This window comes from Phaseolus vulgaris, chromosome 6 (assembly GCF_000499845.2).
Source record: "Phaseolus vulgaris cultivar G19833 chromosome 6, P. vulgaris v2.0, whole genome shotgun sequence".
Taxonomy (NCBI): Eukaryota; Viridiplantae; Streptophyta; class Magnoliopsida; order Fabales; family Fabaceae; genus Phaseolus; species Phaseolus vulgaris.
In genome coordinates, this window is record NC_023754.2 from 25,973,250 (window position 1) to 25,996,467 (window position 23,218).

General features: G+C 32.6%; 4 protein-coding genes across 6 annotated transcripts; 3 read left to right on the top strand and 1 right to left on the bottom strand.

Moving 5' to 3' along the window:
• The first annotated feature begins 416 nt into the window (after positions 1-416).
• LOC137832278 (uncharacterized protein At5g19025) lies at positions 417-6,186 on the top strand. Of its 2 annotated transcripts, none has more exons than XM_068640344.1 (2): positions 417-1,157; positions 5,893-6,186. In XM_068640344.1, the coding sequence occupies exons 1-2, from the start codon at positions 484-486 to the stop codon at positions 5,933-5,935; spliced, it is 717 nt and encodes a 238-aa protein (XP_068496445.1). In that variant the 5' UTR covers positions 417-483; the 3' UTR covers positions 5,936-6,186. The 2 variants fall into 2 exon arrangements, 1 of the variants encoding a protein (XP_068496445.1); XR_011084533.1 differs by having other exon boundaries at positions 425-3,330.
• Positions 6,187-9,888: 3,702 nt separating this feature from the next.
• LOC137832277 (pentatricopeptide repeat-containing protein At5g19020, mitochondrial) lies at positions 9,889-13,134 on the top strand. Of its 2 annotated transcripts, XM_068640343.1 has the most exons (3): positions 9,903-11,666; positions 11,832-12,169; positions 12,799-13,134. In XM_068640343.1, exons 1-2 carry the CDS (start codon positions 9,976-9,978, stop codon positions 12,121-12,123), a joined length of 1,983 nt encoding a protein of 660 aa, XP_068496444.1. In that variant the 5' UTR covers positions 9,903-9,975; the 3' UTR covers positions 12,124-12,169; positions 12,799-13,134. The 2 variants fall into 2 exon arrangements, with proteins under 2 accessions (XP_068496443.1, XP_068496444.1); XM_068640342.1 differs by having other exon boundaries at positions 9,889-12,169.
• Positions 13,135-15,371: 2,237 nt separating this feature from the next.
• On the bottom strand, positions 15,372-16,882 carry LOC137832279 (uncharacterized). The gene has a single exon (XM_068640345.1). It carries the CDS (start codon positions 16,563-16,565, stop codon positions 15,627-15,629), a length of 939 nt encoding a protein of 312 aa, XP_068496446.1. The 5' UTR covers positions 16,566-16,882; the 3' UTR covers positions 15,372-15,626.
• Positions 16,883-21,806: 4,924 nt separating this feature from the next.
• On the top strand, positions 21,807-22,796 carry LOC137832280 (uncharacterized). The gene has a single exon (XM_068640346.1). The coding sequence runs from the start codon at positions 22,094-22,096 to the stop codon at positions 22,718-22,720; it is 627 nt and encodes a 208-aa protein (XP_068496447.1). The 5' UTR covers positions 21,807-22,093; the 3' UTR covers positions 22,721-22,796.
• The last annotated feature ends 422 nt before the right edge of the window (positions 22,797-23,218 follow it).

Sequence of the window (23,218 nt, forward strand, 5' to 3'; positions counted from 1 at the left end):
CAATTCTCTATATGAAAGATAATTTTGTTTGATACGAATTATTAACAACGAAAAAAAAAATTAGTATGTATTTCATGTAATTGCGTATAAAAAGTTATTGCTTAAACAGATATACGCGTCAATTTATTTTTATAGTTTAGAAATACAAGGCATAGATAATTAATTGAAAAATATTTTTATATACTTCTGTAACTGTAAGTGTTTATTATTAAACTAATGATTTAGAATTACACGGTCATGTAATAAGGTTATAATTAAAAGAAGAATATTAAGAAGTTTTACATAAGTAGTATTTTATAACTAAATCCCTTAACATGTATATTTTGAAATTTGAATTTTTAATGTTGAAATTTATATTTCATTAAAACATTGGTGATGAGTTAAAGTTTTAGTTAATAATAATTTGGTTTTGGTTTTGGTTGTTGGAGTAGTAAAAAAAGAGGGAAAAAAGAAGTGTTGTGTTGTGTTGGGGTAAAGAAGAAGATGAAGCCGAAGATGAAGATGGTGCAAGAGGAAGAGGAGGAGGTGGGATTGGGAATGAGCAGAGGAATGATGGTTCAGTGCAATGTGAATAACAAAAGCCATAGCCATAACCATAGCCACAACCACAGCCACAGCCATAGCCATAGCAATAACCATAATCACAACAATGTGTGCAACTGCAAGCACTCTCCCTCGGCCACCTTGGACCTTCTCATCCTCCTCCTCGTCCTCTTCTCCGGGGCCTTCCTCCTCTCCTCCTATTTCTCATACATCTTCCATTCCCTCTCCCTCCTCCTTCCCTCCCTCCCTCTCTCCTACCTCCTCCCCTTCCTCCTCTTTTTCGCCCTCTCCCTCGCCGCCGCCGACTTCTGCTGCGGCCCCCGATCCCGCCGCTGTCAGCGCTCCGGATGCAAGGGCCTCAAGAAGGCCATGGAGTTCGATTTGCAGATTCACCGCTTCGGCTCCGCCCCCTCCCCCGATGCCTCCGCCGAAATTGACCGCCTGCCCTGGAAGGGCGGCACCGAGGCCAACCCCGATTATGAGTGCCTCCGCTCCGAACTCCGCAAGATGGCTCCCCCTAACGGCCGCGCCCTCTTGCTCTTCCGGGCGCCCTGCGGCTGCCCCGTCGCCAAACTGGAGGCCTCCGGTCCCAAAAAGGGCAAACGTCATAAGAGGTTCGTTTCTTCCTTTCTCTTCTTATGTGACTCGGTTGTGTAATGTTTAGATCGAGTTGCAGATCTGTTCCGTTTTACGGGCTTCGAAAATTATATTGAATCATGTAGGTTATAATGGTGAATGTTGTTTCTTTGTTGATTCTGTGTGGCTGAGATTGAGTTTCTGTGTGTTCCTAGTTTTGAATTGCTTTTTAAGATGTACATACATACATTCATAGATGCCTTTTTCTGCGAAGTGAAAAGCTGGTTAGTGTCTTTTAATCGAATTCTTTGTTGAAGTAATGGATTCTACGAGCGCTTCATATTCTTAGTTGGGGATATCTGTTTGCCTTATGGAGGATTTAAGTGAAGGATCTGGGGGTTCTTAGAATTCACTGTATAGGACTAGATGGGATAGCATGTGCTTGTAGAGTGTAGAATCCAACTTTCTCTTGGAGTGGCTTTGACTCTTCTTTTTCACTTTTAATTGTTAGTACTTGGTATTGAGATTAACATTGTTTGAGATTGTATGAGATAGGGGCTGGAATATTGATTATCTTCATTATAATTGTTTTTGTCGTTGTTCGCAATTAGGCTGAATGTCTGTAGACCTTATAATATTCTTTCCCTAATTGTGAGAAAGAGAGAGAAACGCTTTGTACAACTTCTCTCTGTATATATGATAGGGCTTGGAGACTGCCACCCAAGCAAGTTTTCTCCCAAATTCTTGTCCCTGATTTCAGTTTCAATTCTAGTGTTGGTGGTGCCATATCTTCTTTAGTTCAGTTCACCTTCTCAGCCTCTGCCATTGCGGAGCAGTTCACCTTCTTTAGTATCATGTCTTTCTGTCTGGCCATACCCCAAAGCACAGTTGCTTGTGCAACCATTTAACTCACATGCAGCTGTTTGTTGATGCGCTGTCTTTGTGATGCGAGAAGACTGTGCTGCTTGCCTTGTCTAGTTTGTTGGTGCCTCGTTTTATTTTGTCATACTTTAGGCTTTGGTTCTCTGTTTAAGGGCTCTCTCTTTGTGCCGTAATCATCTGTTTTTGTGGTTGCTTCCGTGGGGGTTCGGTGCTGGCTCTGTTGTTGTTTGATGCTGTTTGGCTCTCTTAAGGGCTTGTTGTGTGATGTGTCCTTTGTCTTTTTCAAAAGCACCAATTTTTTTATCGGAAAACTTATAAGAAATCCTTGATCTCCAGTTATCAAGATTTGGTTTCATGGTACAAATACTTTATGATGATCTAGTGCAGAAACAGAAGAAATTTATACAAATGTCTGGAGAGATTCTGAACAAGCAGACTGTGGACAAGCCAACACTTATGATATCATATTCATCTTATCATTGTCTTTTCCTTTTGCCTTTGAGAAATGCACCTTCACATCTACTTAACCACTTGGTTAAGTTAATGTCCAGTGAAAATTTTCCTAAGGTTTTCACTCATAAATGCTTAAAAATCTCAATCCTAAAAGTAAAGTGTCACCTAAATGAAAACTCTTAAAATCAACTCACATCACTATATGTGTTGGTGAAGTGTCCAAGCTTTTGAAACATTTATATCCAATACAACTAAGAAAAACACACAAGTATATTTGTAATATAGAAACATAAAAACATGGTCTCTACATAAAACAAAGAGGGAAGTTGTTCTCTTTATGAATTATTTTAAAAAAGTAATGAGACTGATTGTGTTATTTCTATTTGTAAATAATAGAAAACAATTTATGATGATAATGGTTTATAATTTTTTTTAATCTAAGAATTGTTATTTTAATTTGGATTTGCACAATTGTAGTTATATATTTATTATGTTTTATGAATTTTTATATATTTTTTAATATGTATCTTGCAAGTGTTGTATCATGTTATGTGTATAATAATCTTATTGCCATGTTAGATACGCATTGTATCGTCATGTTAGATATGCATAGCATCCTATCCATGTATTATAGGCATCTCCAAGTGAATCCTACGATTCTGGCTGTGGGTTATGCAAGTGTGATGTGACAATGCTACGAAGTCTGTGACAAAGGCAATCACAGCTGCCTTATGCGTTGAAGGTTTGAACCGCATCTAAGCATTGCATACTCATTGAGGGTGTTCAGATCAGTTGCAGACAATAAATCCAGCTAGTGGGTTAGGGATAGAAGGCGGTGTTTAGGGTTCAGGAACGAAGGAATAAAAAGAAAACCAGGTCAGATGTGGGCTTTGGGTTTGGGTCTTTCATGTCTTCAAAATTTAAATGGCATTTTTAAAAAAAAAATCTCACATGTAGAAGGTTAAGTGTGTGTCACTTGACTTTTTGTTTATTTTAAATAGTTAATTGGGCTGTAATTATAAATTTAAAAGCCCAACAGTGTTTTTTTAGGGATAACCTAGAGTTAGAATCATGTTAATACATATTTGTTTTCATATCTAATATTTGTGTGTTAAAATGATCCTCTAGATATGTTTTCTAGGTATTAGTCAGGTATATTCCATGTTTTATTATTGATCATGAATTTTTCAATTCACGATTTCTATTCACAATGCAAAAAACAAGCTTTCCCATTCATACTTTGTATCCTGAACTACCTGCCAAGATATGATATTGAGCCATGTCCATTAGCACATCTGAACTCATCTGATTGAAGCGACTTCTCTCAGAATGATAATTTTGTAAGGTAGGCCTCACAACTCCCATTTGTTGTGATAAGCAAGCAATCTTGTACATTGCTTTAATCCCCTCTTTTGCATGCAAACAAAGCATTTTAAGATTGTCATTTTATTTGTGGGAAGATTGTTTGGGGAGATGAATAATTCATCGGTTGGTTCTAATGATCAACTAGTGGACACATTCACTAATTCTTGTTGTGGATTCAGGATGACTATTATATATGTAGTAAGCTAGAATGCATATTACTTGTACGCACTAAAGGGAGGTGTAGAAATTATAATAAGGTTGTATTGAGATCTTACAAGATATAGGCTGAAATTGTGTTAGAATTCGATTGTAATTGTTTCCTTTTGCTGTACATAGTTAGGCCAATTCGGCTAAATATCCCGTGGATGTTGTAATATTCTTTCCCTAATTATTGGAAAGCCCTTGTACACTAAAGTATTTTATATATTGATAGGGATGTGAGACTCTTCCAATCCTTTGTCCCTATTTTTTGGTTTTAATCTTTGTAAGGTAGTGGTCTATAGATGAACAACTCATTCACTTTGTTGAAGCCATTCAAGTTTGTGTCTTATTTTTTCTTCTATCAATTCACAATTATAAATTATATTGTTTTTATGAATTGTGATTGTGGTTGTAGTTGGTTGTATAATATTAATATATATATATATATATATATTTTAAATGATTTCATTTTAAAAACTTTTTTCAAATTTATATACTGAGTACTGCCAATTTTGCTATTTTATTATTGTAGTTTGTTAATATTCCTTTTAGTATGAAGTTAAAATGTTGAGTTATTATTGTGTTAGAAGTCAAGTTTAAGGCTTATATGTGTCAAGTCAAATATAGGTTTTTAACATTTTTTATATTACGGAAACGCACTTTTATAAGTTTCCAAATCAAGTTTACAGAAGTTTCTCAAATTTAACCACCTTGGTTGAAGTAGACTAAAATTTGTCATAAATGAGTCTTCAACTGAGCTAAATCTCACCTGGTGGGATAAGGTTTTGTTGTTGTTGTTGTTATATTATTGGTTTATTCACGAGGGATGCTAACAACACTCCATTTATTACTGATTGGAATTTATTCAGAATAATAAAGGTTGGTAGGTCCCACTTTAAAATTAGGAGAGGCTCTTTAAGAAATTAAATTCACCAAAATTTGTGAATATCATTAAACTTTAGCCGACAGTAGAATGAGTGCTAGAGAGTGTGTTGCTATCACTTCTCTTTATTTTCAATAAGGTTAGGATCTTATCGGTCAGTTTCATTTCATCTTACAATAGGTCAGATTGTAATTATGACAACAATAAAACAAGCTTGTGGTAAACTCGGGCTTTTAGTTCTCCTGGATTGTATTCAATAAAGCCACCAACGAACTGCTTTTCACTATTTATTATGGCCAACATAACCTTATAGCTAAATAATTGTTCAATATAATCTGACAAAGCCTGAATTATATATAAATAATTGGTTTATAGTGTGTATTACTTTATCAGTAAGTTGACTAATGAACCTATTGGTAGTGATTCTCTCACAATTTTTCATTAATTAACATTAAAATTATTGGTGACACCACAAACTTTGGTACAAAAAGCAGGAAGGCTCAACTGTGTTTCCTATGTTCTATAATCATTGTTTTATGAATGAGTAAAAGCGTTTAATAATTTCCAACCTGTTGTGCTTGTGAAACTGATTATCATCTTGTCCTGCATTTGACTATGAAGTTTGTTGGTAAATTATTTTTTGAAATTGTCTTAGTGTTATTTGTTTCTCTCATAAACTACACGTTCCAGAAATTATTGGCTATCCCTATGCATTTGGCTAACTTTTTTGGTTTCTTTTCTCCTTAAAAGGACGGGCTTATTATAACTTTAAAGAAACTCTAGAATGTAAAAACTTTTTTTTCTTTAATATAAGGCTAAAAATCAGAGCTTCTACAAAAGCCAATTGGAGGAATTTAAGCATTTAAGGGGTTAAAAAAAGTTGGGCCAAATGTTACCTAGTTGAATTGCATACTTGAAGTTTTGTTTGATGGACATGAATATCTTTTTGACTGGTAAATCTGAACTTCTGGTTTTAATGATTTGAGCAGGACCCAACCCAGTGCTACTCTTAATGGAGGAGATCATCGTTGATTGACTGATGTTTTCATACCTGGCATCTCATTTATATCTTTCTCATGGTTCTCATTAACTGGAAAAACTACAGATTAGAACCATTTTTTTAAGAGAAAAAAATAGCAATCTGGTCTTAACAATCCTTCCTTATATCTGCACGATCTAGTAGTCTATATAAACTTTGGAAGGATCATACAGGATTAACTGCAATAAATATGTTATTCATCATCGACCCATTGCATTAATTGTAGATGTCCTAAATTTGCTGACTCCATTGTCTCTTAAATTATTACACCTCAGCCCTTCAAAAATATACATTATGGATTGAAATGGATGCTCAGGCCGTAGATGGACTAGTTCATGGTGTGAATATCGTGATTGTGCCGAATGTGGACTTTTATGTTTCATTACACCTTTGAAGCTGCTAAATCCTTATGTGGACCCTCTACCGTGCAAGAAACTGTGTTTAGTTTCCAACTTGCTTATTTCCCTATTTATCAACTTGAAAACTCTATAAATACATTTTCTCCTATTTAGTGTACTGTATGTGGCTCTAAATTTTTTAAATTTGCATTTTTTTTACTAATAAGAAAGTGTTTTAGAAGTTGCGTTAGAGAGGATTCTTAGCACTTTATTAATTTATATATACTAATCATTAAATAAATGGAAAAGTTTGTCTAAAATATTTCTTTTTCATTTCGTAACTTGAGTCAGTACATATTCATTCTTCATAACTGAAAAAAAAAACATTTGTCTTCCTTTCATAAAGGTAAGACTATTATGGATAATGTTTTTATGGAAAAATTACCCATACCTCATATAATAATACTAAATGTCATTTTTATTCTCTTTAATAGAAAAGAATCTCTTTTAATGTTTTCAATGAAATATACTCAAATCCTCTTATAGTTTTTAAATAGATATTCATTATTATTACTATGCTTATAGTAAAAGAATTTTTTTCTTATGTTTCCTTTTTAACGAATGACTCTAATATTTTTTATTTTATTTGAAAATAATAAATTGACTAAAACTTAAATAGAAATTTTATAAAAAATAAATAATTTTTATAAAAATTGAATGATTTAATTATTATATTGTTATAAAAGCAAAGAAGGAAAGACTTGTTATTATTCAGAAAAAAAAACATAGAATATATAAGAAACCATAAATTGTTGAGGGATTAAGTTTTTGGTAAGATACTTATGTTAGGTGTATTGTGAGACACTTTATTAGATACATTATCATCCTGTCGTGAACTAATGATAGGTTTATTTCTAAAATTTGAACAAAAATGATTGTGACAAGGCATGGTGAGAATGTCAACTACTTGTAGTCGTCTTGAAAAATGTAAAAGGCAAATTAACTTCTGCTGAACACGATTATGTACAAAATGAATATAAAGCTCTAAATATTTTGAACGAGAATGCAAAACAAGATTAACAACAAGCAAAACAACTCCTAAGTTATCATACTATATTACATGAATATCTATATGCATGTGCAGCTCATATAGAAGAGAAGAGATCCATGTTACAAAATTTCGTTTTAAGGCTTTCCAATTATGATCTTGTGGTCGGACTGAGATATCTTGGTGATTGCAGGAACATGCAAAAGACTGTTAAGAATAAGAGGTGAATTATTATAAGAAACATAACACAGGGCAAAACCAATGTTTTGAATTTGCATACATATATCATTCCCTATTTTGATCATTGCCATTGTACGAAGTTTTATAGAAAGATTATTGGAATAACTTGTTATGTGATGAAAGACTCCAGTATCCGGTATCATAAAGAGTCATTAAGAATAAATGGTGTACCAAGAGTGGATGAAGCAATATCATATGCATTAAAAAAACTGTGAATGATGTGCAGTGATAGTAGATTGATTATTAGTTTCATATATATGTCAACAGTGCATAACAATGTGTTCAAGCTATCCACAAAGTTGGCACTGTTTTTTTTTTAATTAGAAGCAAGGCTTCAACCTCCTTCACCATGTAAGATTGAGGTAACGAAAGTGTCAAACTCCTTAGGCAAGCCATCCAGAATGGCTTCGACATGATCATCATTCGAGATGGGAGAATCAATCATTGCTAAATAATCTAAACATTTCTTGATATCAAGAAGATAAAGTGCATCATATATGTTTTTCTTTGGAGCACGTAGTTGAATTTTTAACTTCTTTTAGAGGATAATCTTGGTTTTCCAAGAATCTGAGAAGGTTGAGACATTTGACAGTAACAAGAACCTGCTACTGCTAGGTAAGAAAGTTTTCATAATCAAGATTCAAGAAAATTAGTGTTAAATGTACGAGGAAGCGAAGCATTAAATGAAGACAAATTTGAAGAGTTCAAGGTAGAAGTTAAAAGCGTGAAAGTCATGGCCAGAATCACAAAGAGTCTAGATACCATGTTATGAAAGAAGAGAAGGAAGGAATTCAGAAAAAGAAAACAAATAGAGAATATATAAAAGAAACCAAAAATTGTGGAAAGATTAAGTTTTCAATAAGACTTTTATGTGAGTTATAATGTGAGACACTTTATTAGATACATTATCATATATATTAACCATATAAAAAATATATTAAAACCTAAAAAATTAATATAAAAAGGTTTTTAAATACATGCTAAATTTTATTAACTTATTATTATATTTAAATAAAAAATTAATTTAAGTATAAATATAAATATAAGTAAAATAAGAGGCATGTAAATTACTTTATTACTAGTATAGGAGGGTTGACATCTATTTCAAAATTAGAGAACCTTAATTTCATATTAGATTTTGAAAAAGATAAATGTAATTTCTTTAAGGAAATTATTCCTTTTTTCTTATAAGAAAATCCTTAATCTTTACATTTAAATTTTTCATTTTTATAACTTTTATTTAAGTTATGCTCAATAAACTATTTTTAAATAAAAATAAAGAGACAAATATCACTTAATTTTAAAAATAAGAAAGATGAATATGAGATAAAAGAATATTTATATAAAAATTAGAAAGAATGTATATTATTTTTATGAAAAGGATAAGTAAGATAACGTGAGTATAATTTAGCATCAACTTAGTAGAAAAAAAAAATATTAACATATTTGTATATATGAAATTTGCAATGACTGAAATGATTTACACTCGTGAGTGAATTAAAAATTAAATGGATGTATGCTTAAATAATAAAGTTTTATTACTTTATAATTATTCTGATCTCAAGTTTATTAACATTATCAAAACTAATCATTATATTTAAGATATTATCCATTTAAAAAAAAATTGTTTTTAAAAGATACATTGAAGACTTGAGGGAAGAAGACATGTGTAAAGTGTAATTTTGTCTAACTCCTAAATGAGGTGAAACAATAATATTTATATTTTATTAATTTTTAAATAATTTTTTTGTAATTAAGTCTTTAGTATTTTGTTTTTTTTAATAATTTCCAAATAAAAAATATTTTAGTTTATCATAAAAGATAATAAATCTATTATTAGTAGTTTGTGATTACTTTTTATAAGTGCATATATTATTTTTTTCAGATATAAAAACTCGTTTATTCTAACATTTATAAAATAAAATTTATATAATATGCTCATTATTAAATAACTTTTATAATAAATAAGAAACAATAGAACATTAACGATTAGTTTAAACAAATAATTAGAAACATTTTTTTTGAACTTTTAAACCGTAAAACTTATTTAACAAAATAAGAACAATACGCAGTTTTTTTTTTGTTTAAGTTGTATCAAATTCGTCTTTTAGTTTTTAATAAAAAAGTTTTTTTTTAGTTTTTTTAACCTAACCTCTTAGTGAGGCACTAAAAAAAATAACAAAATAGAAACTAAAAGTGTTTTTTTATTTTCTCTAAATTAATAGACTATAGTAATTAAATTTGAGAAAGAAAAAAAAAAAAACCTCAACCTAAATGTGAAAGGAAAATATTTAATCCTGAAACGGAACTAGAATTTCTTAACAGAAGTGTAGAATAGATGAGATGAAGTGTGAAAATCTTTAACAGCTGAAAAAGATCGAATTTTGAGTCTAATGGTTGGTGTCTCATGTTGGTGTTCATTTCTGCGAGTCTCAGACTCAAAACCATACTTCGATCTCTGACATTTCCTCTTTCAACTGATCTTCCATCGATAAACCCAATACTAAGATCAACATGGCTTTCCATTTCCACTTCCACTTCCACCAAAGCCCCTCCAAAGTTGCAGGATCCACAACACTTCATTCGCATTTTCTGCAATGCGAGGCTTCACCAGAACCACTACGAGTGCGAGCTTGCATTGGTTTCCGCACTCAAATGCTGTTCCTCCTCCGTTCAGGGCCGCCAACTCCATTCTCTGACATTGAAACTTGGACTCCACTCCAATACTTTCATTCAAAACAGCTTGATCAACATGTACGCAAAACGCGGTTCCATTAAAGATGCCCAAGTTCTGTTTGAGGCTTGTCCCTCGTTGGATCCTGTCTCCTGTAACATTATGGTTAATGGGTATGTCAAAGCTGGTCAATTGGACATTGCCCGCAAACTCTTTGACGTAATGCCTGGCAAAGGTTGTGTCTCCTACACCACCATGATAATGGGTCTTGTCCAAAATGTCTGCTTTCGAGAAGCTCTTATGGTTTTCAAGGACATGAGGTCCGATGGAGTGGTTCCTAATGATTTGACCCTGGTGAATGTGATATATGCTTGCTCACATTTTGGTGAAATTTTGAACTGTCGAATGATTCATGCGTTGGCTATTAAGTTGGTTCTTGAGGGGTTGGTTCTTTTTTCGACGAATTTGATGCGTGCGTACTGTCTTTGTTCGGGTGTAAGGGAAGCAAGAAGGTTGTTTGACAAGATGCCTGAAGTGAATGTGGTCTCGTGGAATGTAATGTTAAATGGGTATGCAAAGGAAGGTCTTGTTGACATGGCCAGGGAGTTGTTCGAGAGAATTCCTGATAAGGATGTGATTTCTTGGGGCACAATGATTGATGGTTATCTCCTAATGAATTGTTTGCATGAAGCTTTGATGATGCATCGTGCAATGCTACGAACTGGCCTTGCACCTAATGAAATCGTGGTTGTGAATTTGGTTTCAGCATGTGGTCGTCTGAATGCAATTGGTGATGGTTGGCAATTGCATGGAATAGTTGTCAAGAAAGGCTTTGACTGTTACAATTTTATACAGACAACCATCATCCATTTTTATGCAGCTTGTGGGATAATGGACCTTGCTTGTTTGCAATTTGAAGTGGGTGTAAAGGATCACCTAGAATCATGGAATGCTCTTGTTTCTGGATTCATAAAAAATGGAATGATGGACCCAGCAAGGAAAATGTTTGAGGAGATGCCTGAAAGAGATGTGTTTTCATGGAGTACCATGATTTCTGGCTACGCACAAACAGACCAGTCTAGAATGGCCATTGAACTCTTCCAAAAAATGGTAGCCAGTGGGATCAAACCAAACGAAGTTACCATGGTGAGTGTATTCTCTGCAATTGCCACCATAGGCTCGTTAAAGGAAGGAAGATGGGCCCACGAATACATGTGTATTGAATCTATTCCATTGAATGACAATTTACGTGCAGCTATAATTGATATGTATTCTAAATGTGGAAGCATCAACAGTGCCTTACAATTTTTCAATAAGAATCGAGACAAAACCTCTTCCGTGTCCCCCTGGAATGCAATCATATGTGGGTTAGCCTCACATGGACATGGAAGTATGTGCCTAGAGGTTTTCTCTGATATGCAGAGGTATAATATTAAACCCAATGCAATTACATTTATAGGAGTCCTTAGTGCTTGTTGCCATGCCGGGCTGGTGGAGCCTGGGCGAAAACTATTTAAAATCATGAAGAGTGTATATAATGTGGAACCAGATATCAAGCATTATGGTTGTCTGGTTGATCTTTTGGGCAGAGCTGGGCTATTAGAAGAGGCCGAGGAAATGTTAAGGAGCATGCCGATGAAGGCTGACATTGTGATATGGGGAACTTTATTAGCGGCATGTAGAACTCATGGAAATGTCCATATAGGAGAGAGGGCTGCAGAGGGTTTGGCAGGGTTGGCACCATCTCACGGTGGAGGTAAAGTTCTCCTATCAAACATTTATGCAGATGCAGGAAGGTGGGAGGATGTATCATTGGTTAGAAGAGTCATACAGAATCAGAGAATGGAGAGAATGCCTGGTTGTAGTGGCGTTGTTCGATAGCTAAAGGAGTTTCAGTTCTCATAGATTTTGCTAATTAAAGAAAAAGGTGCTGATCTTTTGAGCGAAACCTTTTTCTGAGAATCATCTTGCTTTCTGATTTTGTATATTGTTCATAAAAACTCTATTAGTTGTGCTTTAACGATAGTATTACTTATCATTCATATGAGCTTCGAAATGATTTGTTTGCATAGCAGAAACAAGGGAATACCTGTTCTACATCTGCTACTGGAAATATAGAATGGTCAAATTTGCGGAAACAAAAAGAGGAGGACTCTGATCCAATTTAATCCATTATATATCTGTTATGTATAATCTACATTTAATATATATCTGTTAAGATCGTAGGTAGAGTTTATGAATTCTATTTCTGTTTTTTGGTAATTAGCTTATTTTGTTCATGCTGTCTGCACAAGTCTTCAATGTATGTTTGTGTTGATGATATTATTAATCAAAGACTTGTATAATCTTCAACACGCAAGCTCAAGTTTGAAGGGGTAGATCTGAATATATTTACCATTGAGATTTCAAGTTCCTGCATGTCCTGTGCATATGACAGAAGTTGTTTGTACGTAGTGTAGACGAGGCATTGTGCATGAAAACATTTTGCTGCATGTTTGGTTTCTTGGGAAGTATGGGGCGAGTGCTTAATTACTAAGAATGTGAATTTGGATGCAGTGTTGTGTTCAGTCGTTAGACCTCGTCTTGTTGGCATGAGTACAAAAACATATTCGCTGGATGTCCCCTCACTTCATGGAAGCTTGAGGTGAATGTTTACGCTGACTTCATGACAAAACATGGATCTCATTCATCCTTCAACATCCCTCCTTTGGTTTCTCACCTACTGATCTTCACGAGCTTTTGTTAGCTAAAGTTCTTGTACTACTATTTTTTCTTCTGCAATAGAAAAAACTTTTGTTAGAGATTTCGAACCAACTAATAGTATGATTATAGTAATGAATGTGATTGGAAGACAGTTCTCATAAGTTAACATATTATACATATTTAGGAAAATTTCTAATGTTGAAGTGAGTATGTGTTGCATATTACTTAAATTACTTCAATACATTGACACTGGTTAAATAATTAATGAAGTAGAAAATTTCCAATTAGAAATCACATTTAAATTACACAACCAAGCCAATCCAGGTTTTTTATTTTTTTACAGTGTCTCAAAATTATACTGATTTTGATATATTAAAAATACTTTTTAATATAATAAAATAAAATAAAAACAGTAAAAAATATTTGCCTAATCATTACCAACACTTTATAGAAAAGATAGTTTCTTTACCTTATACCTTAAGCATTTGCCTAATTATTTTATGTTCTTTGAGTAAGGAATCAGTACAACTATAATGAAAATATTTTGTAGATATATGTGTATTTTTAGGAAGCTCTTTTAACAATTTTCTTTACTAATGTTTAAATTTTAACTTTCCCGATAAAAATACGATCTAATACTTGTTTTGGTTACCTACCTTCAAAAATATTATTCTTTTATTAATTTAAGCAACTAAAAAAATACTTAAAAAATTATAAATAAAACATATATTTAGTCATTAGTATTTGACCTTTATTAATGTATCGGTCGGAATCGATGAACCACATCACCTAGTATCTTTAGTATTGGAAGATGTTCGACCAGCTAGAGTTAATGAGTCAAGATAAATTAGTGAGATAACTTTTTGTAACTACACTCTTTTGACGGAGAGTTGGAGACAAAATGAGAAAGAAAAAAAAAACACATATTACGTCCTTAGAAGTACAATTAATAATCATAGTATTGTATTAACTTTAAATCTAATATTTTTGGGAGATGAGTAAAGTCTATAAAAAAAATTGTTTGACAATATTACATTAATAAAATAGTTTTCGAAAGTTCTAAATGACGTGAGATTGATTTGAAGGCATAGAATGCCCCTATCTTTGTTCTTGTTTCTTTTCCATTTGCATATGCATTGCCCACGAAAACGTTACTTTTCCTTTTGCTTTCTCTTTTGATTTACTCCCGTGGATCCAACAACCAAATTTTAGTAAGAAAGCAACGTTGGTCTGATGGCTACAGAAATCTGAATACCGGAAAATGACATCTCATCCAAATGTATACAAATTCTATGAACTTTCATATACTTTTTTTATATTAGATAATACCAAATATATATAATCATCTGAATACTATATATTATATTATTTCAAAGGGGCCCGTTACCACCACATCAAACTTTAATTTGGTAACTTACTCAACTGTTTCTAAGTGTTTAGAGTTAAGCTGTTTGCATTTTTAATTAATTAAAATATAATATCTTAGTCAAAATTATACTTAGATTTTTTAATGCAACTCAGCAGACAGCAGCGTACACGCACCTTTACAAGTTACAATCATTATACGAGACACCTCTCACCACAATTCTCTCCAAGAAACTAACCTTTCAAAATATTAAACAAGTCTGAAGATAATTGGATAATGTTTGAAACGGCTTAAATTCCATATGCGGATGTTTTTGTGTAAGTTACGTGTTTGGGAATAATATTTTAATTTCTCTAAAAACTTTTTAAAGAAATAAATTAGTTTCAATTTGAAATTTTAGTTTATGACTATTTTTAATAATAAAAAAATCAATCTTATATATACTATTAATAGATAAAGATATTTCATAATATATAATTAGGTATAAATTTTTTTATTAGCGATAAAGATTATATGAACCACTTTAGGAGTGATTCAACACTTATACAAAGAAGTAGGAACGATCTTATTAATTCTAACAAAAACGAACTTCATCACCGAACTAAAGCAAGTAAAGACATACCAGAGGATCTAGACACCAATCAGAGAAAGAAAAGCAAGCTGAGGGGAACTTAGACGAGATAAGATTGAGTTAAATTTAAAATTCATTGATTATAAACCTCAATGAACTTAAAATCAACTGGTTATAATTTATTTTTTTACTCTAAATAAAATTAATTATCTTAAATCATTTTCTGATAAACTTATCTAAAATAAAAATAAAAACTTCTTTTAATTATAATATTATTTAAATTATTTTTCAAATGATTCAAATTATGTTACAGCGTGTAGTAATAATGAAACAAAATGAGATAGGTGATGAAGAATACAAAACCAACGCCCCCGGATTCCTCCTTAGCGCAGGGATTGAAAAAGACAATGGTAATCGGAATGAAAGTGATTATTATAATCCCAATTTAACGTATGTAGGAAATTTCTTGCCCACATTTCCACAAACGTAGAAACACAAAATTAGTAATAGTTGATTAATAATGTTTTTGAGTGTGATATGAGTAATGATATGGTACAAGCACACACAATTGAAACCAAATCCTCGTCTTTAGAAAGCAGAACTATAAACCCACATCAATTAATTAATCCAAGATTAGCCACCAAACGATAACACTCCAATCCCACTGTACACACACACATACCCCTAATCAAGTAATTAAGCAACTACTAATCACAAATTATGAATATCTTAAACTTTGTTTCTCTACCTCTCTATGTCAAGAGGCGAAAAGTTTTTGCCAACTGGAATAAAGCTCATGGGTTTGCCAACTATCTTTTGCGACTCCACGTCGTCATTTTCCTTGTCTGTGTCTTCTTCTTCCTCGTTCCCCAATGCGAAGTATCGCACCTTTTCGCCGTACAACTTAACCAAACCTAAGTAGAAGGCGATGCCGAAAACGGTGACTCCGACGACGAACCAGCTGAAGAGAATGTTGACGAGGGAGACGGCGCGGTGGAGAGATTGGTGGTCGTTGCATCTGACAACCTGGTGGCCGTCTTCATCGTTGATGAAGCAGCCTTTGGGGATGAGCCCTGGAGTCCATAGCATGAAGCCCATGACGATGAGCCACAAGCCCTGGAAGAATATGGTAAGGGAACGAACGAAGCTAAGTAGGAAGCTTTTGGGCATGGGGATTCCCATGAGGGTTGTTGAGAAAGAGAGGAAGATGAGGAGTTGTAGCATGAGGTGGTACTGTCCTTCGGGTCCATTGTGGTCTGCGGAGTGGAGGTGGAAGAGGAGGAGCTGCTGAGCGAAGGCGATGGAGCCGAGGAGTTGGGTTAGGGGGCGTTTGGAGGGGGTGGGGATGCGGTCGAGGAGGAGGGCGAAGGCGGCGTAGAGGAGGAAGGTGAGGGAGATGGAGGAGTGTTCGAAGTTGTGGAGGTGGTTGGAGGGGATGGTTCCATCAGGGTCGAAGGGTTGGTGGCGATTGGGGCCTATGAAGAGTTCCATGGAGATGGAGGCTATGGAGGCTGCCATGATGAGGAGAAGCTCCAAGTACTTGAATTTGGAGGTGGGGAACCATGTTGGAGCAGTGTAGGAAGTGGGGTTGAGAGCATGGAGCTTGATGTGGCTGAAGAGGTGCCACAGACCAATGAGCATGAACCCTGCACCAGGAGCTACATGCCCCACAAGAGTGCCCATAACTTTAACCTAGTATTCCTTGTCGAGGTTGTTTTTTTTAGTATGAGGCAATTGGTGAGGGAGGGGTCGGGCTTTTAAGGACCCACTTACTCATTCTAGAGGGCTCTCAGGGAAAAACAAAAAAACAGAGGATTTGAATATTGAGTCCAACGTTGGTGGCTTGGGGAATAAGGGTCAAAGTATGTGTTTGGTTATGAACACATGAATGAATGAATTAATGGATTATGAGATGACGAGTGGCGTGAGGTAGAACTCAGTGACTTTCTAGGTCAGCAAACAAATCCTTTAATTAATCAGTATAAGATTATAATAAATAAAAAAATTGATAAAAAAATTTAAAATTATATTAGTCAAAACTGCTAACTCATCAGTTTACAAGTAATTTGACTCGATGTAATTTTAAAATGAATAAAGTTTCTCTGATATTCTAACAGTGAAAAACATTATATTATAAATAGAACTGGTGTTAGAATATTATTACCTTCTTAAAATTGTTTAATTTTAACAAAAAATTATTTCTGTTTTGAATTATAATTTAAATATAATATGGTGTGGGGTGGTCATTCCTTAAATAATGTCTCAGGATTTGTAAACTTATCCCTTCTCGTTTTTATCCCTTTAATTCTTCATCACATAATATATCATAATATCAGTAACACAGGTAAAACTAATGGATTTCACCAACTCCTCTTACATGTTTCACTACTTAGATAAAATACTATATCATTTTCATATATAATACTATATATATTCCTTACATATCTTTATGGTATTTTAAACCATCTTATAGAATATTCATCACACAAGGTCTGATCTTATAATAGTTTATTGTTTTATGTTTAATGTTAATTTTAACATTTTTTAACAGTTTGAAAATTTTATTAATATTACCTGAATTTTATAGTATCTAGCCATCTTTTTTCATGTCTTTTATGAAATTTTATAAAGAAAAATATACATGTATTATTATTTTTTCATTTTATATAACTTATTTATTTTATGAAAATAAGATAATTAAATATATTATCTAAACGATTTCTTTGTCCTATCCTGTCCTCTACCTGCTAAAATTCACTCTTTAAACTATTTTTAAACCCTCATTTACAAGCTATCACAGTGGCACTAGAGGGAAGAGGAGAAAAAGTTTAAATATGATTTTTAAGGAGAGAGTTATATTCATGTTGCATGACTTTACAGGAGTCAAATAAAGATAACGCTTACTTAACAGAAATTAGTTAACAAGGAGCAAAGGAAGTAGTTAATTTATTCAGTTTTGGTTTAAAATCACCTACCATAGCTCTAGTAATTAATCATAGGGTGACTATTTGAAGAAGTGTGAAGATTGATATCAGCAGAAGTTTCAGCACAGAATCATTATTAGATATAAAATCAGTATGAATAGATATATTAGATATAGATTTAATGACAGTGAAGGGACAAGAGTTTGAAAATTATTAAATAAAAATTATAAATAATTAGTTGTTATATTAATTAAATTAAATATTATTTTTAAATTAAAAATTATTAATATTTAAATTAATTTTATTATTGATAAATAGTTTTTTAAATTAATATTTAAAAGTAAAAGGACAATTATATATTGTTATAAAGATTACAATCGTCTAAAATATATATATATATATATATATATATATATATATATATAAAATGTGTATTGATAATACAATGTTACTAATCCTCCAAAAATTTCTTAATATAATTTGTAATTGTTGTCTGAGTATAGATTTTAAATTCTTATTCAATAGGTAAATAATAACATCCAACAACAACAAATTTATTGAAACAAATTCTTCAATTTAGCTTCCGAATTGTTAATTTACTATATTTTAGAAACCACAACTTGTATTGATTTTTTTCTTGTTTTTCGAGCCCATAAACTTTTTCCTGTGTTTATGGATTTGAGCTTCGTGTTTCATTAAGTACGAGTTCAAATATAATATTCCAATTTATGTCACATATTTGTCTAAAAATATATTCATCAATTTCCTTAAAATTGAAACTTCGTGTTCACACTCTTTCATCTTTCTAAAGAGGATGAAAAATAAGTTAGTATGGGAGCTAAAGTCTTGTCGAGTCGTTTGGATCCATATCGAGTCGAGTTGGTTTGGGCTTATGAGAAGTCGAATTGGTCTAGGTTAATGTCGTATCAAGTCGGTCTGAATCCATATAGAGTCAATTTGATCCGAGTCCATGTCAAGTTGAGTTGATCCCAGTCCATTTCGTGTTGAATGAGCTCAGGTCCAAGTTGAGTGGTCATCGGGTCCAAGTTGAGTGGTCATCGGGTCCAAGTCAATCGAGTCGGCTTGAACCCATGTCAGGTCAAGTAGGCCCATACCCATGTCAACTCGGGCCCAGTTAAAGCCAAGTCGGTTCAGTCCATGTCGAGGTGAGTCAGTTCGGACTATGTTGAGTCGAGTTGACCCGGACACATGTCGAGTCTAGTCGACTCGGGTCTATGTCGAGTTAAGTCTTCTAATATGAGATCAAACCTAGTTTGTCCAAGTGCAAGTTGACGTGAGTCGCCCTGGATTCAGGTCGACTCGATTTGATCTCGGGTTCAAGTTTAGCCGAGTGACCTTGGATACAAATCTAGCTAAGTGAGCCCCTATATAGATCTAGTTGAGTCTGATTAAGTTGTGTCCAGATTAAGATAAATTTAATCTAATTGAAAAAGTAAATTTAATCTACTTTAAATAAATTTTAAAAAATCCAAATAAATTTGATCTAGTTAAAATGATATTAATTTTAAATTCAATTCAATTGTATAATCAATTATCCAACGGTTTACTTGTAAGGATAACTATATATCTTAAATATATTATCAGAAATTTATTCATCGAATTCGTAAGAAAACGACAGTAAAAAAAAGTTAATTTTAATTAAATTTTCATACTTGAGAGATTAATTTGTACCTCTCATAAAAGAGGATTGGGGCCCTTCTCTTCTTTCTCTCATGGATCTAACATTTTTTGAGGAATCGAAGAAAGAATATTCAAATTTGAAAAAGACTTGATCTTGTGTTTTGAACAGCCATTACTGTTATAGTTGGGTAATGCTGACCAACTTCTGTTTTTGTTCTTGTCTTACTCAAAAACTCATTCTCAAACACGTAATACAAGATTGCCAAATCGCTTTGCTCACCCTTTTTTATGCAAAAAAGAAAAAAAAATGCATGAATGGATGTGACTTCAATTATCATATTTTATGCATTTAATTTACTTTTTAATCAAATACTACTATTTCCATACTAATATATACCAATTAATGTTGCTGTGTGAGCCGTGTTTGCTAAGTCGAAACTAAAAGTTATTTTAATAATTTATAAGGACGATCTTTGTCGAAAATCAATTATTAGGATATTTTATGATAAACATGATCATAAACACTTTTAAAAATATTCTTTATTCAAATTAATCTATAAAAAATATTTTTTTTTTCTAAATTTTCTATTTTGGTTTATGTTTGAATTACTCATTTTTAGTTCTTCTATGCTATTAGTTTCTTTTATTTTATTCTTAATAATTTATTTGAATATTCTTGATAAGTGGCTTAAATGATAAAAAGAAATTAAAAACATATTATTTTATTATTTACAGAATTTGAAGAAGCGAAGACTCTGAATTTCGAAATCACATTTTAATTTCCATTATGTAATTCCACAGTGAAGTGTTGAGGAAAGAGTTTCTGGATAAATATTACACTTAAATTATGAACGTAGATATTAGAAAAATAAGCTTTGGATTATTTGGTGTATGACGAAATGTATAATTCCAGAGGATTACGCAACAATTAATATGGAACATACAATTTATAGGAAAGGTTTCTAGAACTCTCAAATAAATTTCAATCTCATTGAAACAACTATTTTGCTAGGAAAATGAACAAGAACTGTTCCATCTCCCTAAAAATGTCTTCACGTGCAACTTGTTATTGGTGATTGAAACTTTTAGATGTTTATCCTTCAGCCCAAAACTATGATAAGCAACAATAATTTTTTTTTTTAATTATAACACCATTTTGTATGCTAATTTACTACAAATTATAATGTTAGTCCAACTTAATGTATTGCAAGCAAGCCTTAATAATTTAAGTACGAATTTAAATTAAATTTAGAACTTTTGTATTTGAAAACTTCGAGTTCTCATTTATATCAATGCTTTGTACAAATTAAAATTATTAATTAACTTATTTTTATATTCTTCTACACGTTTCAATTTTCTATGAAAAAGAAAAAGAAACATTTACATTCCAATTTTCTCATTTTCCAAAAAAATGTCTACAATGGTTCCTTCAGACTTTTGAAGTCATAAAACTACACGACGTTTACCTACACTAATCAATTATCTATCATTGTATATTTTTAAAAATATTTTACTCTAAAGTAATTATGTGCAACATTTCCAGTTTTTTTTTCACGAGTAATAAAATTATAACTTACCTGTAGTTGTACTGCTTTAAATCTCATGTAGTGTGAATTTGTTTTCAGAAAATAAAATAACATGTTTAAAGTATTTTATTTTCATGCAACGATAAATAATGCTAAAAAGTATTTTCTGTCTTTATGCATTATATGGATAGGAAAAACTTGGGTAAAACTATCAAAAACAAAAATCAGATTACACAACACAACTATTATTCATGTATTATTAGAGAGAGGAGGAGGGAATCAGCAAACTAGATTTTTATTCCATTAAAAAATCAAAGTTATTTGTCACACTTTTCATAGTTAATTAAATAATTATTAAAAATATGGAATATTATATATTAAGAAAAGGATTAATATATGATAAAATTACAAATCAAATTTGCGTTTGACTTGAAAAATAAAAACGCGGACAGTTCTTTCCTCTGTTTTTAAATAAAAAATTTATTAAATTATAAATTAGATCCCATATTTTTTTTCTAAATTTTAGAAATTTCACAACTTCATTTCAACCCTCAAATTCGAGTATGTTTATTTATTTTATCTTTTGTATCTTAATTAATTAAACTAATTTTGTGATGCTTTAAGTGACTGTTAGGTCCAAGATTAAATTGAAGTAGGATATAAGAAATAAGCTTATAGAAAATTAAGATTTAACCAAAATTTGATTAATTTTCTAAAATGAAAGGTTTTGAATCACAAAAGAATATATTTGTTGGCATGCACAGTGACTAATCATAAAAAATTAAAGGCAAATTGTAAGGAATGAAAAAAATAGAGTGAGAGATTAATGTAAGTGTAGTATACTAATATAATACTAATAATTAATAATAATGAATGAAAGAATGAAATCAAAATTCAAAATGTCGAAAATCAATTTAATGGGAAGAATTAAATGGTTTAGTAACTATCAGCAATTTTGGTAACTGAAGGAGACGATTTGAATTCCGAAAGCATCAAAATCGGAACCCTAAAACGAGAGTGCAACACAACCTTCCGACTCGAATCCAAACAAAACCTAACCATGTAAGATCGAAGCTGAAGAAGAGGATCCAGAAACAACCAAGAAAGAATCCAAACCTCGATGGCGATCATGACGAGAAAGCGGCGGCGCATGATGGTAGAAGCGGCGGCAGCGGTGACGGTGACGGCCGTCCTGCCGGAGGATCTGATGATCGAGATCCTGGCTAGGGTTAGGGTTAGCAATCCCTTGCAACTGAGGTGCGTGTGCAAGAGGTGGAAATCGTTGGTGGTGGATCCCCAATTCGTGAAGAAGCACCTCCAGAAATCGTTCTCGGACATCACGGATCTCGTCTCCAAAGCCATGGAGGACATGAACGCGTTTCAGTTGCAGCTCAATTACGCCCCAGCATTGGCGGAACAACAGGAAGATGAAGAAGAAGGTGAGGAAGGAGAAGAAGAGGAGGAGGAGGAGGAAGAAGAAGAAGACCCACATTCTTTGGTGAACGAGTTGGCTCAGTTAGATAACATGTTGGTGGTCGTTCGTTCTCTCAAAGGGAGTTTAGAAACGATCAAGGTTGATGTGCAAGCCATCAAGGAGAGAGTTAAGTGTCTTCAGAGTTTTCTTCAAATTTATCTCAAGACAAGAGTTTCTTCTTCTTCATCTCCTTCTCCTTCTTCTTCTTCTTCTTCTTCCTCTTCTTCTTCTTCTTCTTCATCTTCTTTTTCTTCTAATTCACACACTATGTGATTCTCCTTTTTCTTTTGTTTAGTTTTCTAAATTTTGCAACTGTTGATCTATAAATAACTTCACATGGTTGCCTCTTCTTCTTTTTTTGAAAAAAAAAAGTGATTTGAAATTATGGAAGTAACGGGGGAGTAAATTATTTGGGGGTTTTGATGCCATTGTTTGTGTTGAGAGATGGGTAATGTGGAACTGGTCTTTTTTATTTGTTTATGTGCTTAGTTAGTTGAATGTGAAGAACAGAACAAATTTGCTGCATTGTCTTCTTCTTGCTTGAACAAACAACACATTACACATCCACTCAAACTCTGTGGTTCAACATGAATTTTAAATTATTTTGTTTCTGCACTAATTCTGAAGCCAGTGGGGTCTATTCTAGAAATGATTTTTCTAATGTTTTCACACGCAGTATTAATGGTTGATGTGATAAATCATGGCAAAGAACTTGTCATTGTTGCAACCTGCATGGTACAATTTAAATCATGGCTTTATTTTTTATCCTGT

Bases quoted from the DNA above. Each gene is read 5' to 3' on its own strand.
- LOC137832280 (XM_068640346.1), top strand. From the start codon at position 22,094: ATGGCGATCATGACGAGAAAGCGGCGGCGCATGATGGTAGAAGCGGCG.
- LOC137832277 (XM_068640342.1), top strand. From the start codon at position 9,976: ATGTTGGTGTTCATTTCTGCGAGTCTCAGACTCAAAACCATACTTCGA.
- LOC137832278 (XM_068640344.1), top strand. From the start codon at position 484: ATGAAGCCGAAGATGAAGATGGTGCAAGAGGAAGAGGAGGAGGTGGGA. The intron at 1,158-5,892 runs GTTCGTTTCTTC...TGATTTGAGCAG, and splicing joins AAGGGCAAACGTCATAAGAG to GACCCAACCCAGTGCTACTC.
- LOC137832279 (XM_068640345.1), bottom strand. From the start codon at position 16,565: ATGGGCACTCTTGTGGGGCATGTAGCTCCTGGTGCAGGGTTCATGCTC.